The sequence below is a fragment of the Gymnoscopelus braueri genome (genome assembly GCF_963280865.1).
Source record: "Gymnoscopelus braueri genome assembly, chromosome: 3".
Lineage (NCBI taxonomy): Eukaryota > Metazoa > Chordata > Actinopteri > Myctophiformes > Myctophidae > Gymnoscopelus > Gymnoscopelus braueri.
This window is the reverse complement of record NC_137612.1, coordinates 12464011-12476408: the sequence shown is the minus strand read 5'-3', so window position 1 is coordinate 12476408 and position 12398 is coordinate 12464011. Positions and strand designations below refer to the sequence as shown.

General features: G+C 43.7%; 1 protein-coding gene across 2 annotated transcripts in view; it reads right to left on the bottom strand.

The window, feature by feature from the left end:
- rbl1 (retinoblastoma-like 1 (p107)) overlaps positions 1-12398 on the bottom strand; it is a 34275-nt gene that overhangs the window by 6273 nt on the left and 15604 nt on the right. Inside the window, exons 10-19 of one of the 2 annotated variants that reach the window (XM_080423693.1) lie at positions 11268-11380; positions 10384-10487; positions 9382-9519; positions 8605-8769; positions 6616-6760; positions 5495-5725; positions 3098-3297; positions 864-1040; positions 512-583; positions 254-344 (exon numbers count right to left, since the gene is read on the bottom strand). In XM_080423693.1, coding sequence (XP_080279819.1) covers positions 254-344; positions 512-583; positions 864-1040; positions 3098-3297; positions 5495-5725; positions 6616-6760; positions 8605-8769; positions 9382-9519; positions 10384-10487; positions 11268-11380 — 1436 coding nt within the window. The remainder of the gene's footprint in view (positions 1-253; positions 345-511; positions 584-863; positions 1041-3097; positions 3298-5494; positions 5726-6615; positions 6761-8604; positions 8770-9381; positions 9520-10383; positions 10488-11267; positions 11381-12398) is intronic. The other variant, XM_080423694.1, reaches the window with a different exon arrangement.

Sequence of the window (12398 nt, the reverse complement as noted above, 5' to 3'; positions counted from 1 at the left end):
GCTCAGTATGGACGGACACAACAGTGTCCATTTTGTTGACGATTTTTTTTTTCCACTGATGAAAAATAAATACAAACTAAGCTATGATGACAACTATGAAACTACTAGATATACTGACCATATATATCATCAACAAATAAAAACTAGGAGAAGAGAAGTTCAAAAGAGAGAGTGTGTGTGTGTGTGTGTGTGTGTGTGTGTGTGTGTGTGTGTGTGTGTGTGTGTGTGTGTGTGTGTGTGTGTGTGTTCTTACATTCACCTCCTGAAGCAGGATCCACCTCCATATTCTCATCTGACGTCTGTTCTCTGTTCTCTCTTCTCCGAAGCAGAACACTGCGATACACCTACACACACACACACCTCAAGAATTAATACAATTCAATGTTTTCATCAGGCGGTGTGTGTGTGTGTGTGTGTGTGTGTGTGTGTGTGTGTGTGTGTGTGTGTGTGTGTGTGTGTGTGTGTGTGTGTGTGTGTGTGTGTGTGTGTGTGTGTGTGTGTGTTCTCTCACATGGCTGCTGGCCTGCGGTTGGCTGCGGTAACACTTCATAATGTCCTGGAAGGTGTGTGTCTCCTTTGTGATCTGAGAAACACAGTTTATTAATGGAAACATTACAGTGTGTTTAACCTAGAATATACTATAAATACACCTAGAATATACTATAAATACACCTAGGATATACTATAAATACACCTAGAATATACTATAAATACACCTAGAATATACTATAAATACAGAGTGTGTTTACTTTTATAATAAAATAATATAATGTTAATATAAAGTAATACCTTGGATATAATATAAATACTACAGAGTACTTTTTACCTTGGATATAATATAAATACTACAGAGTATTTTTTACCTTGGATATAATATAAATACTACAGAGCAGTATCTGGTCCAGGTGTCGGTCCTTCATCAGGTCGGTACAGTGGACCACAGCGTGTTCGAAACACGTCCAGATCTTCCCTCTGAGCTCTGAAGAGATGTCCAGCTTCACACACAGGTCTCTGAGACGCACACTGGCCAGGTGGTACACCTGTGGGGGGGGGGGGGGGGGGGGGGAAGAGAGAGAGAGAGAGAGAGAGAGAGAGAGAGAGAGAGAGAGAGAGAGAGAGAGAGAGAGAGAGAGAGAGAGAGAGAGAGAGAGAGAGAGAGAGAGAGAGAGAGAGAGACACACACACACACAGGGTGAGTGTCTGGGACAGGACTTGACAAAGGGTGAATTATTGGTCTAGGAATCTCTCAAATCTGACCCAAAAACCTGCATGGATTAAAGCTAAAATAAAATCTAACGACTGAAACATTTTGTTTAGGCCAAGATTTGTGAAACAGCGTGAAAAGAGGCCCCTCCCTCTTATAGTTAGTGTTTTCCCTCCTCCCCCCCATACCAAATCCCTTCCCGCGAACAACACGAGATCTACAAGCTCACAACTTGTCACTTTAGATTGAGCTCAGTTCAAGTGTAGAAACCATCATCAAGTGTATTTTCAATAAATACACTTCAAGTACAGAAAGTTTACATCATCGCTCAACATGCATGGACACAAAGACACATAAAGACACAAAGACACACACTCCATCCAAACAGCTACCTCCCCTTAACCCTCTATACCAAATTCACAACTTCGCAACACAACTTTTATGGCATGAAGAGAATTAGAGACGCTCATGTGGATAAAGGTGAATATTGTAAGACAGACAGAGAGAGACATTATTGTAAGAGACAGAGAGAGAGAGAGAGAGACAGAGACATGTTTTACCTTCCTTTTCTTTTCACCCAGTGCCAATTGCCTAAACTGCAATCCTGGGCGCTAGAGCTCTTCACGGGCAACCCGATTCCGAAAATACCTGAGAGGACCCGTGACCCGTACGGGTCTGATCCGTGTTTTATCATAATCACTCGGTACGGGGTCGGAATCGGTCAGTATTACCTTGGAACTCGGGTCTGTCTATCATTATGTGTAATACCCGAGTGGATCCGAGAAGACCCGTAGTATGCCTACTGTGTGTGTGTGTGTGTGTGTGTGTGTGTGAGTGTGTGTGTTACCCGTAGTATGCCTACTGTGTGTGTGTGTGTGTGTGTGTGTGTGTGTGTGTGTGTGTGTGTGTGTGTGTGTGTGTGTGTGTGTGTAGACCCGTAGTATGCCTACTGTGTGCGCGCGGCTGCACCAATCAGGAGAGAAACACAATGAAGTGCTGTTTAACCTGTGTGTGATGTTTTAGACTGACCTGGGATCAGGTTTAGTGCAGCAGCAGACGTGAAAATGGCTGTGCATCTTGCACGATCAGCGGTGTTTACTTAAGTAAAAGTATCAATACTGCAATGTAGAAATACTCTATTACAAGCAAAAGTCCGGAACGACGTGACGCAGTGTGAGCTTGTAGATCGGCTATTAGTAGCCCACATCACTGATGCGCACCGCACCATACTGCAAGGCAAGCCAGCTGCCAGGCTGATTTGAAAACACCGGCGTGCATTCATGGATTCCTCCGACACCGTTGTCCTCAATGAACGAGGTGAAAGCAAAGCTTTAATCATAAAATGGTCAGTGGTCAATAGGTCTGCTATTATTTCATAAAGTCCATATTTATTTACAAAGAAAACCTTTTGTCACCCATATTACATTAATACCTCTGCGCATATTTTTGTATTGTTTCATATGCGCTTTTTTTAAGGGGTGTCTGCAGGGTCGGGGTCTGTAAAATCTCGGAAATAATCGAGTTTCGGAACAAATTTCACCAGTCCAATTAGGGTCCAGGTCCGTAAAAAAAAGAAAAAAGTCGGAACGGGTCGGAATCGGACGAAACTGTCACAGGTCCACTCGGGTTTGGTTTTGTTATTTGAATATTTTTTCGGTATTAACAACCCTAGGAGACACGGGGAGAACATGCAAACTCCACACAGAAAGGCCCTTTTACCAACCCCACCTACTAGGGTATGGGCACTGATGACACGGAGGAGAGGACACGCCCCCAGCGTGAATCAAAATGTCTTACCTTCCTGAAGAACAGACAGACAGACAGAGACATGTCTTACCTTCCTGAAGAACAGACAGACAGACAGAGAGACAGACAGACAGAGACATGTCTCACCTTCCTGAAGAACAGAGACAGGGACCCGGTGCGTCGAGGCTTGTTGCTTCCAGGCTGGGGGTCAGAGGTCACAGGTGCGGGGCGGGAGGGGGCGGGGCGGCTAGGAGAGGTCAGCAGGAACTGGGCTGTGATTGGTCCATTGGGGTCACATGGGCCCGGCTGAACCTGGATCAGCGTAAAGCCACCGTCATTCTTTATGCCTGGAGAGAGAGAGAGACAGAGAGACATAGAGAGAGAGAGAGAGAGAGAGACAGAGACACAGAGAGAGAGACACAAGTGTCACGTTTTTGTTTCCCCTAAAGTTTAAAATAATGGAAATAGATCTACAGAAGGTGTTAACCTAATTCGTACATCAGGGGTTCTCAAACTTTTTTATACCACGACCCCATATTACGAGGGATTTTTTGGGCGACCCCATCAATCCCCCCCCCGCGATCTAAATGTAACTTCGCAAGGGTACAGATGGAACCAAATGGACCCGCGGTTCATGTATTTGTACCACCGCCGATAAGCATTTAGCTAACATAAGTTGCTAGAAGTTCTAGCAACATGTTACAACTGGTGGTTGTCCTACCATAGAATCACCAGAGTTTCTTCATCCGGCTCTTGATTTTATCTTTGACCACCGAACGTGTTTTTCTCTATCATGTTTTTTTATTGGTCCTAAATAAATCATTTATGAACGGCTAAATCGGTTTGTGTGTGTGTGTGTGTGTGTGTGTGTGTGTGTGTGTGTGTGTGTGTGTGTGTGTGTGTGTGTGTTGTCTTGTGTTGCTGCTTGTTCTCGGTCGGTGTTGGAGGCGGAGCCGAGTGTGTAGGAGGAGTCAAGCGGCCGTCCTCTTCACGTTGGTTTTCTTTATGTTTTTTACCGTTTCTGGATTTTTTTTTTGGTTGTCAATGAGCGACCCATAGTTTGAGAACCGCTGTCGTACAGGAACATTGTGTGTCTCAGCTTCTGTCAGATATAAAATAGATAAAACTAAGTTCAAACTTGGCCTAGTTATAGCTTTTAAACTATAACCATTTAAGCTATAACTAGGCTAAGTTTGAACTTAGTGTGAGGTGGTGCAACTGGCTCCAGGTGTGTAGTATGTTTAGTGTACCTTGCAGTATAGTGTGTGTGTGTGTGTGTGTGTGTGTGTGTGTGTGTAGTACATGTTGTGTACCTTGCAGAGGGATGGTCAGCTGCTGTCCGTTAGCAGTGTTAACGGTCAGCAGGGTGTGTGTAGTGTGTAGTACATGTTGTGTACCTTGCATAGGGATAGTGTATAGTGTGTGTGTGTGTGTGTGTGTGTGTGTGTGTGTGTGTGTAGTACATGTTGTGTACCTTGCAGAGGGATAGTGTATAGTGTGTGTGTGTAGTACATGTTGTGTACCTTGCAGAGGGATAGTGTATAGTGTGTAGTACATGTTGTGTACCTTGCAGAGGGATAGTGTATAGTGTGTGTGTGTGTAGTACATAGTGTGTAGTATATGTTGTGTACCTTGCAGAGGGATAGTGTATAGTGTGTGTGTGTGTAGTACATAGTGTGTAGTATATGTTGTGTACCTTGCAGAGGGATAGTGTATAGTGTGTGTGTGTGTGTGTGTGTGTGTGTGTGTGTGTGTGTGTAGTACATGTTGTGTACCTTGCAGAGGGATAGTGTATAGTGTGTGTGTGTAGTACATGTTGTGTACCTTGCAGAGGGATAGTGTATAGTGTGTAGTACATGTTGTGTACCTTGCAGAGGGATAGTGTATAGTGTGTGTGTGTGTAGTACATAGTGTGTAGTACATGTTGTGTACCTTGCAGAGGGATGGTCAGCTGCTGTCGGTTAGCTGTGTTAACGGTCAGCAGGGTGTATAGTGTGTGTTGTGTAGTGTGTAGTACATGTTGTGTACCTTGCAGAGGGATGGTGTATAGTGTGTGTTGTGTAGTGTGTAGTACATGTTGTGTACCTTGCAGAGGGATAGTGTATAGTGTGTAGTACATGTTGTGTACCTTGCAGAGGGATAGTGTATAGTGTGTGTGTGTGTAGTACATAGTGTGTAGTACATGTTGTGTACCTTGCAGAGGGATGGTCAGCTGCTGTCGGTTAGCTGTGTTAACGGTCAGCAGGGTGTATAGTGTGTGTTGTGTAGTGTGTAGTACATGTTGTGTACCTTGCAGAGGGATGGTGTATAGTGTGTGTTGTGTAGTGTGTAGTACATGTTGTGTACCTTGCAGAGGGATGGTGTATAGTGTGTGTAGTGTAGTGTGTAGTATATGTTGTGTACCTTGCAGTGGGATGGTCAGCTGCTGTCCGTTAGCAGTGTTAACGGTCAGCAGGGTGTGTGTGTGTGTGTGTGTGTGTGTGTGTGTGTGTGTGTGTGTGTGTGTGTGTGTGTGTGTGTGTGTGTGTAGTATATATAGTGTACCTTGCAGGGGGATGGTCAGCTGCTGTCCATTAGCAGTGTTAACGGTCAGCAGGGTGGTCTGAGTCCCCGGGCCGACCCTCAGAGCTCCGGCCGAGCTGAAGGTCAGCCTCTTGGCCAGGGAGGGGGAGGGGCTCCCCGCGGGGGGGTCGTCGCCGAAGAGACGGCGTTTGGCGGAGCCGGCCGCCGGGGAGCTGTAGCGGTCATGAACCGACAGAGGAGAGGGAGGGATGTCTGGAGAGAGAGAGAGAGAGAGAGAGAGAGAGAGAGAGAGAGAGAGAGAGAGGTCATGTGATTAGTATGGACCAATGAACAGGGTTTCTGCAGCTTTAACCCATTAAGACCTGAGAAGATTCTAGAAATGTCTTCTAAATCCTAAAAAAAATTTGAAAAAAAAAACCCAAATTATTTTTTCCTCGATTTTTCAAAAATAGCAGATCTACAAGTTCATAGCGCGGCACTCGGTGCCGCGCTATGAGCTTGTATATCTGCTATTTTTGAATAGCCTAAAGACATCTAAAGTGACACAGATGCGTTCCAGGTATCAATGGGTTAAGCAAGTTCGGTTTAAGACTTTTCATCCATTTGAACCAATTTAGAGCGGAGCGTCTCTAGGGCAGTGTTGATTTTAACAGCACGTTTTTATTCAGTTTTAGTCTTTTGAATAAAATTCCATTTAGTTTTAGTCATATTTTAGTCATCTGAAATGTTTTACCGTTAGTCTAGTTTTAGTCGACTAAATTTAGTCGAATAAAATGTATTTTGGCGGTGCCTTGATGGCGTCGTAATGGATGATTTTACACTTGGTTGCATGCAGAAAATAGCAGATCTACAAGCTCACACAACGCGTCGTGGAGGCGACGCGTTGTGAGCTTGTAGATCTGCTATTTTCAGAGCACAACACCCGAGCACAACCAAACATAAAATGACTTGTCTTTTAGTTCTACTGGATCTCTGCTCCACTAGATCCCTCACTAACATTTTAGTCTAGTTTTTATTTGTTGACAAAATTGTCAACATATTTAGTGTTAGTCATCATAGCTTAGTTTTTATTTAGTTTTTATTTAGTTTTGGTCAGTGAAAAAATGTAGTCTGGGGAATAATCTGACACACACACACACTACCTTTTCGGGCGCTGCCCAGGCCCGTCCTGAACTCTCTGATGCGGGGGTGTATGATGGGGGACAGAGCCAATAGAGGGAGGTGGGAGGGAGTGGGACCTCCACTGGACACACCGTTACCACAGTCCAGACCTGACGAGAAGTTCACCTGGAGAGAGAGAGAGACAGAGACAGAGACAGAGAGAGGGGGACATTAACTCACCTGGATGGAAGTAAAATGCTTTCTTCTTTTTTGAATACAAAGCATAGAGAAAGCAGAACGCCTGCAACACTCTAGATTAAAGGACAAGACCACTTTGGTAGAGGTTTGGGTTGTGTAGTTACCTTCCCATTATTTAACTCTAAAGGTGGACAAGAAATCTAAAATAATTGCTCCATTGATTAGAAATGGATCATTCTAAACATGCTCCTCATTGACTTACATTGTACAGATCTCGTTCGTTTACGTTTAGCACGTAAACGAACGCAAACAAAGTGGATTCAGACAATATAGATGGGTTTCCGCGCGACGTCATCACAGAGCAGAGTGCGCAATCTGCGCATGCCTGGGGTAGAACGAACCGGAAGCGCACTTCACTCTGTTGTTGTGTTCGGGATTTAGATAGGCATAATGCTGCTATTATAGGCATAATAGGCATAATGCTGCTATTATATACAAACAGATCCAACTTCCGACAAATCATTTTTATTGAGTAAAGAAGATATTACAAACTGCATAATTTAATCTACTTTCATTAAACCCGGTGAAGACCATTTCTTTTATGAATGTACATTTGACGCCTACTCTGTGTGGAGTTTGCATGTTCTCCCCGTGTCTCCTAGGGTAGTTAATACCCTCACAAAAACATGTAGTAATCCTGGTCGCTATACCGCCTCCCCCATGACAGCCGGGGCGCCTGATGGAGGGGAAGGGAACTGGTTGGAATAACGTGTTCGTTCCACGCGCTACGTCCAACCAGGGAAACTCCCCCCTGTCAGGTGACAAGAAGGTCAGTTGGCTCTCATGCCTGAAGGAAGCATGAGCTCGGCCCTGGCCTCCCTACTGTGGGGGACTGGTGTAGTGCTGGTGTAGGGCTGGTGTAGCGCCCAGGATCACTTAGGAAATTGGCACCGGGTGAAAAAAATGGGTTACAAAAATCGCGGGATAAAAATTAATAAAAAAAAAAAGAATGTACATTTGACTAGAGCTGCTGCGGGTAATAGCGCTCTCTATAGGCTCACCCCTCCACTGCGCGCGCATCATCCTCTCATGTTTACAAACAGGAAACCCATCTATAGAACATCACCATATAAAATGTTAACTTCCTGTTGATTTAGCTATTATTATTAGGAGGAAAACCCTGGACTGGATCCACGGATTTTAAAATAGTTAAATCAACAGGAAGTTGACATTTTTATTAAAAAAAAAAAACAGTACTGATTTTGGTGATGTTCTGATATTATCCTTTTATTGATATGACAGTAAGGCTGATAGGACATAGAGAGAGAGATGGGGGGGTGACTGTCGTCGGGATCGAGAGCCGAACCCGCGATTGATAGTTCCAGACCTAGATCAATTCACCTGGACATGTATACATTACATTTTTGTGTATATAACATGTGTGTGTGTTTGTGTGTGGGGGGGTTATCTTTGGTAGTCTAGGGCACGTGCACAAGTTGGTTGTGAGGGGCCTCCAAATGGCCGGCCTCTCCAAAAGGAGGGCTAAACAATTAGCAAGGTACTGCTCAATATCAGTTATTATAGGAAGCCGCTCAATTTGGAGGAGGCGTTGTTTCCTTTACCCATGATTGTTGTCTGCTGTGTTTGACAAGTATGCCAACAATATTGTATGTAATAATGTTCTGCCTTATATGCACTTTGTAACTGGCTGTTTTCACATTATCTGACTGCACTGGCAGTGTTTATGTCCTTTGTACATCTTGTACTTCTGTTTATGTGGACATAAATAAATATTTCAAGTGTGTGTGTGTGTGTGTGTGTGTGTCACTGACCTCCTCTATAGTGGGGACCTTGTTCCCTGCAGCCTGCAGGGCGTTCCACAGGGCTGAGTCCGTGGTCCATGCTCTGCTCTCCAAAACCTTCTCCTCTATAGAGTTCAGATGTTTCACCATGTCTCTGGACAGACCCTCCTCTGAGCGGATCAGCACCTCGATCACCTGCGCACACACACAGACACACACACACAGACACACACACACAGACACACACACACACAGAGTTTGATGGTTGCTTCTCCTCATCCTGTTCGCTATGTAAAGCTGTCATCATATAGAACACTTTAATTACAGATGTGACTACATATTTTATTGTCACACAGAATGGTGCTTCCACCATGTATTGTTTTATGTTGTAGTAACCTGCACTACATTATGTGATGGTGGCTCCCCCTGCTGGCACAAATATGTTATAATGTCTGTGTGTCCTTTATGTGTGTTTTATACCAGGGGCATATGTAAATATAGGCGTGTGTGTGTGTGTGTGTGTGTGTGTGTGTGTGTGTGTGTGTGTGTGTGTGCGCGAGGATAAAGTGGACGTGGCGCCTTCTCCTCGCTTCCGTTTCTTCCTTACAGTCCCGTTAATGTATCCTAATATAAATCTAAAATAATGGAAGCATATACAGCTTTGCTGCTTATCAGAAATGGAAATTCAAAAATAAATTTTAAAGATATTTAAAAATATTTTTTTGTGAACGGAAATGACGAACAGATGAACAGCTTCTGCTCTTAGGAGGTGTAGTGTGAGTGAGTGTGAGTGTGTGTGTGACATACCTTGAAGAAATAGAAGGGTGTGAGTTTGAAGACGGTGATGATCCAGGGGAAGGTTCTGTTAGAGCTGTAGGAGAACAGAACCACCTCCAGACAGCAGGCCAGCAGAGAGCAGTGGAACAGGTCCTGTTCTAACAGCACCTACACACACACACACACACACTTATTACTACACTAGTGAGGACAAAGACTTTAGGACGGTGGTTCTCAAACTCTTTCATATCAAGGACCCCCATATTGACACACATTAGCCTGTGGACCCCATTTGAAAATATGCGCCAGGGTCCCCCATAAGAGAAGGTTTTTACAGCTAAGGCAGTTATCTTTTAAATTAAAAAAGTATTTTTTTAATTTCAAGGACCCCCTAATTTGTCATGCATTAGACTGTGTTAGACTGCATTAGACTGAGGCGCTCAGGTGCAGATTCAAGATGGCGCCGACCATGACTGCTGTAGAGTGTTGTTTTGTGTTGTTTTGTGTGTAAACTGCGCTCCACTGAACTAAACCAAATTCCCAACATGTTTACATGTCACGGCAATAAAGTCTTCTGATTGTGACCATGGACCCCCATTTGATACCATTTTGATCTCTGGGGCCCCCAAACTGCACTGTAGTATCATCAGTGTTAATGTAACTGAGAGTGTACAAACTCTCAGAGTTACAGACACATAAAGGTCAATTTGGTTCCTAGCTATCAATCATTTAGCTGGGGACCCCCTGGAACCCCCTCAAGGATCCCTGGGGGTCCCCAGACCCCACTTTGAGAACCACTGCTTTAGGACACTTATTTTATGAATGCCATTTTTTAAACCCATTATTAACCATTTAACTAAAGCCGAGAATTCTACTATACTTGTGCTTGTGGGTACATTTTGGCAAATATAGAAACATTCTGGCAAATATAGAAATACAAGTACATAGTATACACAGACAGTACACACACACACACACACTTACACTCATGTCCTTGTATACACACACACACACCCATAGACACACACTTACACTCATGTCCTTGCCATGGAGTCGTTTGGTCTCAGCTACCATGACATTCTCCAGGATCTTATAGTAGAGGATCTCTGCTAGCTTCATACGGTTCTCTGCAAAGTCTGGAACCATGGAGAGACACACACATTAGCTTCATACGGTTCTCTGTTAAGTCTGGAACCATGTAGAAGAAACACACACATTAGACCTGCTTCTACAGCACTATAGTCTCCACCAGGCTGAAAGGCGGAGACTATGTTTTGCACCCTGTCCGTCCGTCCGTCTGTGAACAGCTAATCTCCGGCACTGTTGGGCCGCTCGCAGCCAAACTGTACATACACACTCCCTGAATGTCAATTTTTCACATCTGCCTTTTATAGCGCCACCAGGAGGCCGACTTATGTAAAAAGAAAATGGAGATTACTCCTTCAGATTTTATGCAAATTTCACGCAAATCGGTGCACATGATCTCTATAGTCATGTGATCAAGACGTTGAATTTTCATATTCCATCCTGATTGGCTAAGATTCACATCTAAAGTTTGCGCAGGAGTGGCCCGTTTTGAACAAAATGACGCAAATTTAATTATGAACGGTGAAACTTCGCACGTGCATTTGCACTACGTTGAGGAACAAATGCCACCCTTTCAACATTACACCACCAGGAGGCCGATTTGTGCACAAAAAAAATTATATGGCTAGGAAAATGATAGTTGCAGCCCTAGAAGGATAGGTGTTACTATGTGTGAGCCAGGTGTGTAGAAGGAGTGTGTACCTATGTGTGAGCCAGGTGTGTAGAGTGTGTAGAAGGATAGGTGTTACCTATGTGTGAGCCAGGTGTGTAGAAGGAGTGTGTACCTATGTGTGAGCCAGGTGTGTAGAGTGTGTAGTAGGAGTGTGTACCTATGTGTGAGCCAGGCGTATCATCACAGTCTTTGGTGTAATGTTCTTTAAACGTCTCTCCCAGGGTCTTCACTCTGCTCACTATGGACTCGGTTGGGTCTCTGGAACAAGACCTGAAAAAACACACAATTTACATTTAATCCAGAGTGATTTACAAGGTAATACATAGTCACCTTCCTAAACTTTTTTTGAGGAAAATGATATTTTTTCAGCTCCTCGTGACACTGGCCACCTCTGGTAAAATCACCTACATGTAACTCCTAATTGAAAAGGATATCATGATTTGAAGATTTGCTGCTCCATTCACTTCTTGTTTAACTTCTTACTGAAAAAGGCTGTATCTCGGCTCCTGAGCACTTTTTTAAAACTTATTTTTGGCCTTGGCACAGGGATGATAAAGCCAGAAATAAGTTTGGCACTGAATGATATAAGAGAAATATCATATAGTTTTGGATCAGTTTTTTATTTTTCCTGAAAAACTTTAAAAAATGACATAGGCCATTAGTTTAGCAAGGTGACGACATCAAATGCATAGAGACAGTGTAGTGTGTCGAGGAATTCTGGATCAACCCGCAATTGATAAGGCACATAATAGGAGTGGAGACAATATTCTAGGTGGAGGTGGTTATGCTTTATGTACATGATATCATGGTCAGAAGTACACTCATGTCACGGTAGTTCTGCCTGGAGCACAGGGCAGAGATCATAGTTATACTGTAGCTGCCAACTGAACCATAACAAGATAGGCTGTACCAAAACAATAGCTATTATTAGGCCTAGTGGAGACATTTAGGCTTTAACAAGCTGTCACATATCATAATGTATTGTAGAAGTATTATAAGTGATGGTATAAGATAAAGGTTAGATATAAGCAGCCATATAACTTCTTCCTCAAGTGCCTCTGTCTGTAATCTATAGGATCATACATAGGTAGCGCGGCAGCGCGAGGCGTTGAGAGCTTGTAGATCTGCTATTTTTGGCAAAGAGGCTATAGGTGTAGAGGGAAAAAAGAGCAGACCAAGTAAAAAAAAACTTGAATCTGAAACACAATTTTATACAATATAGAGTAGGGGGTCCCTGCTTCATCTCTCTCTCAGCTAGGGGGTCCTTGGCCTGAAAACGTTGAAGACC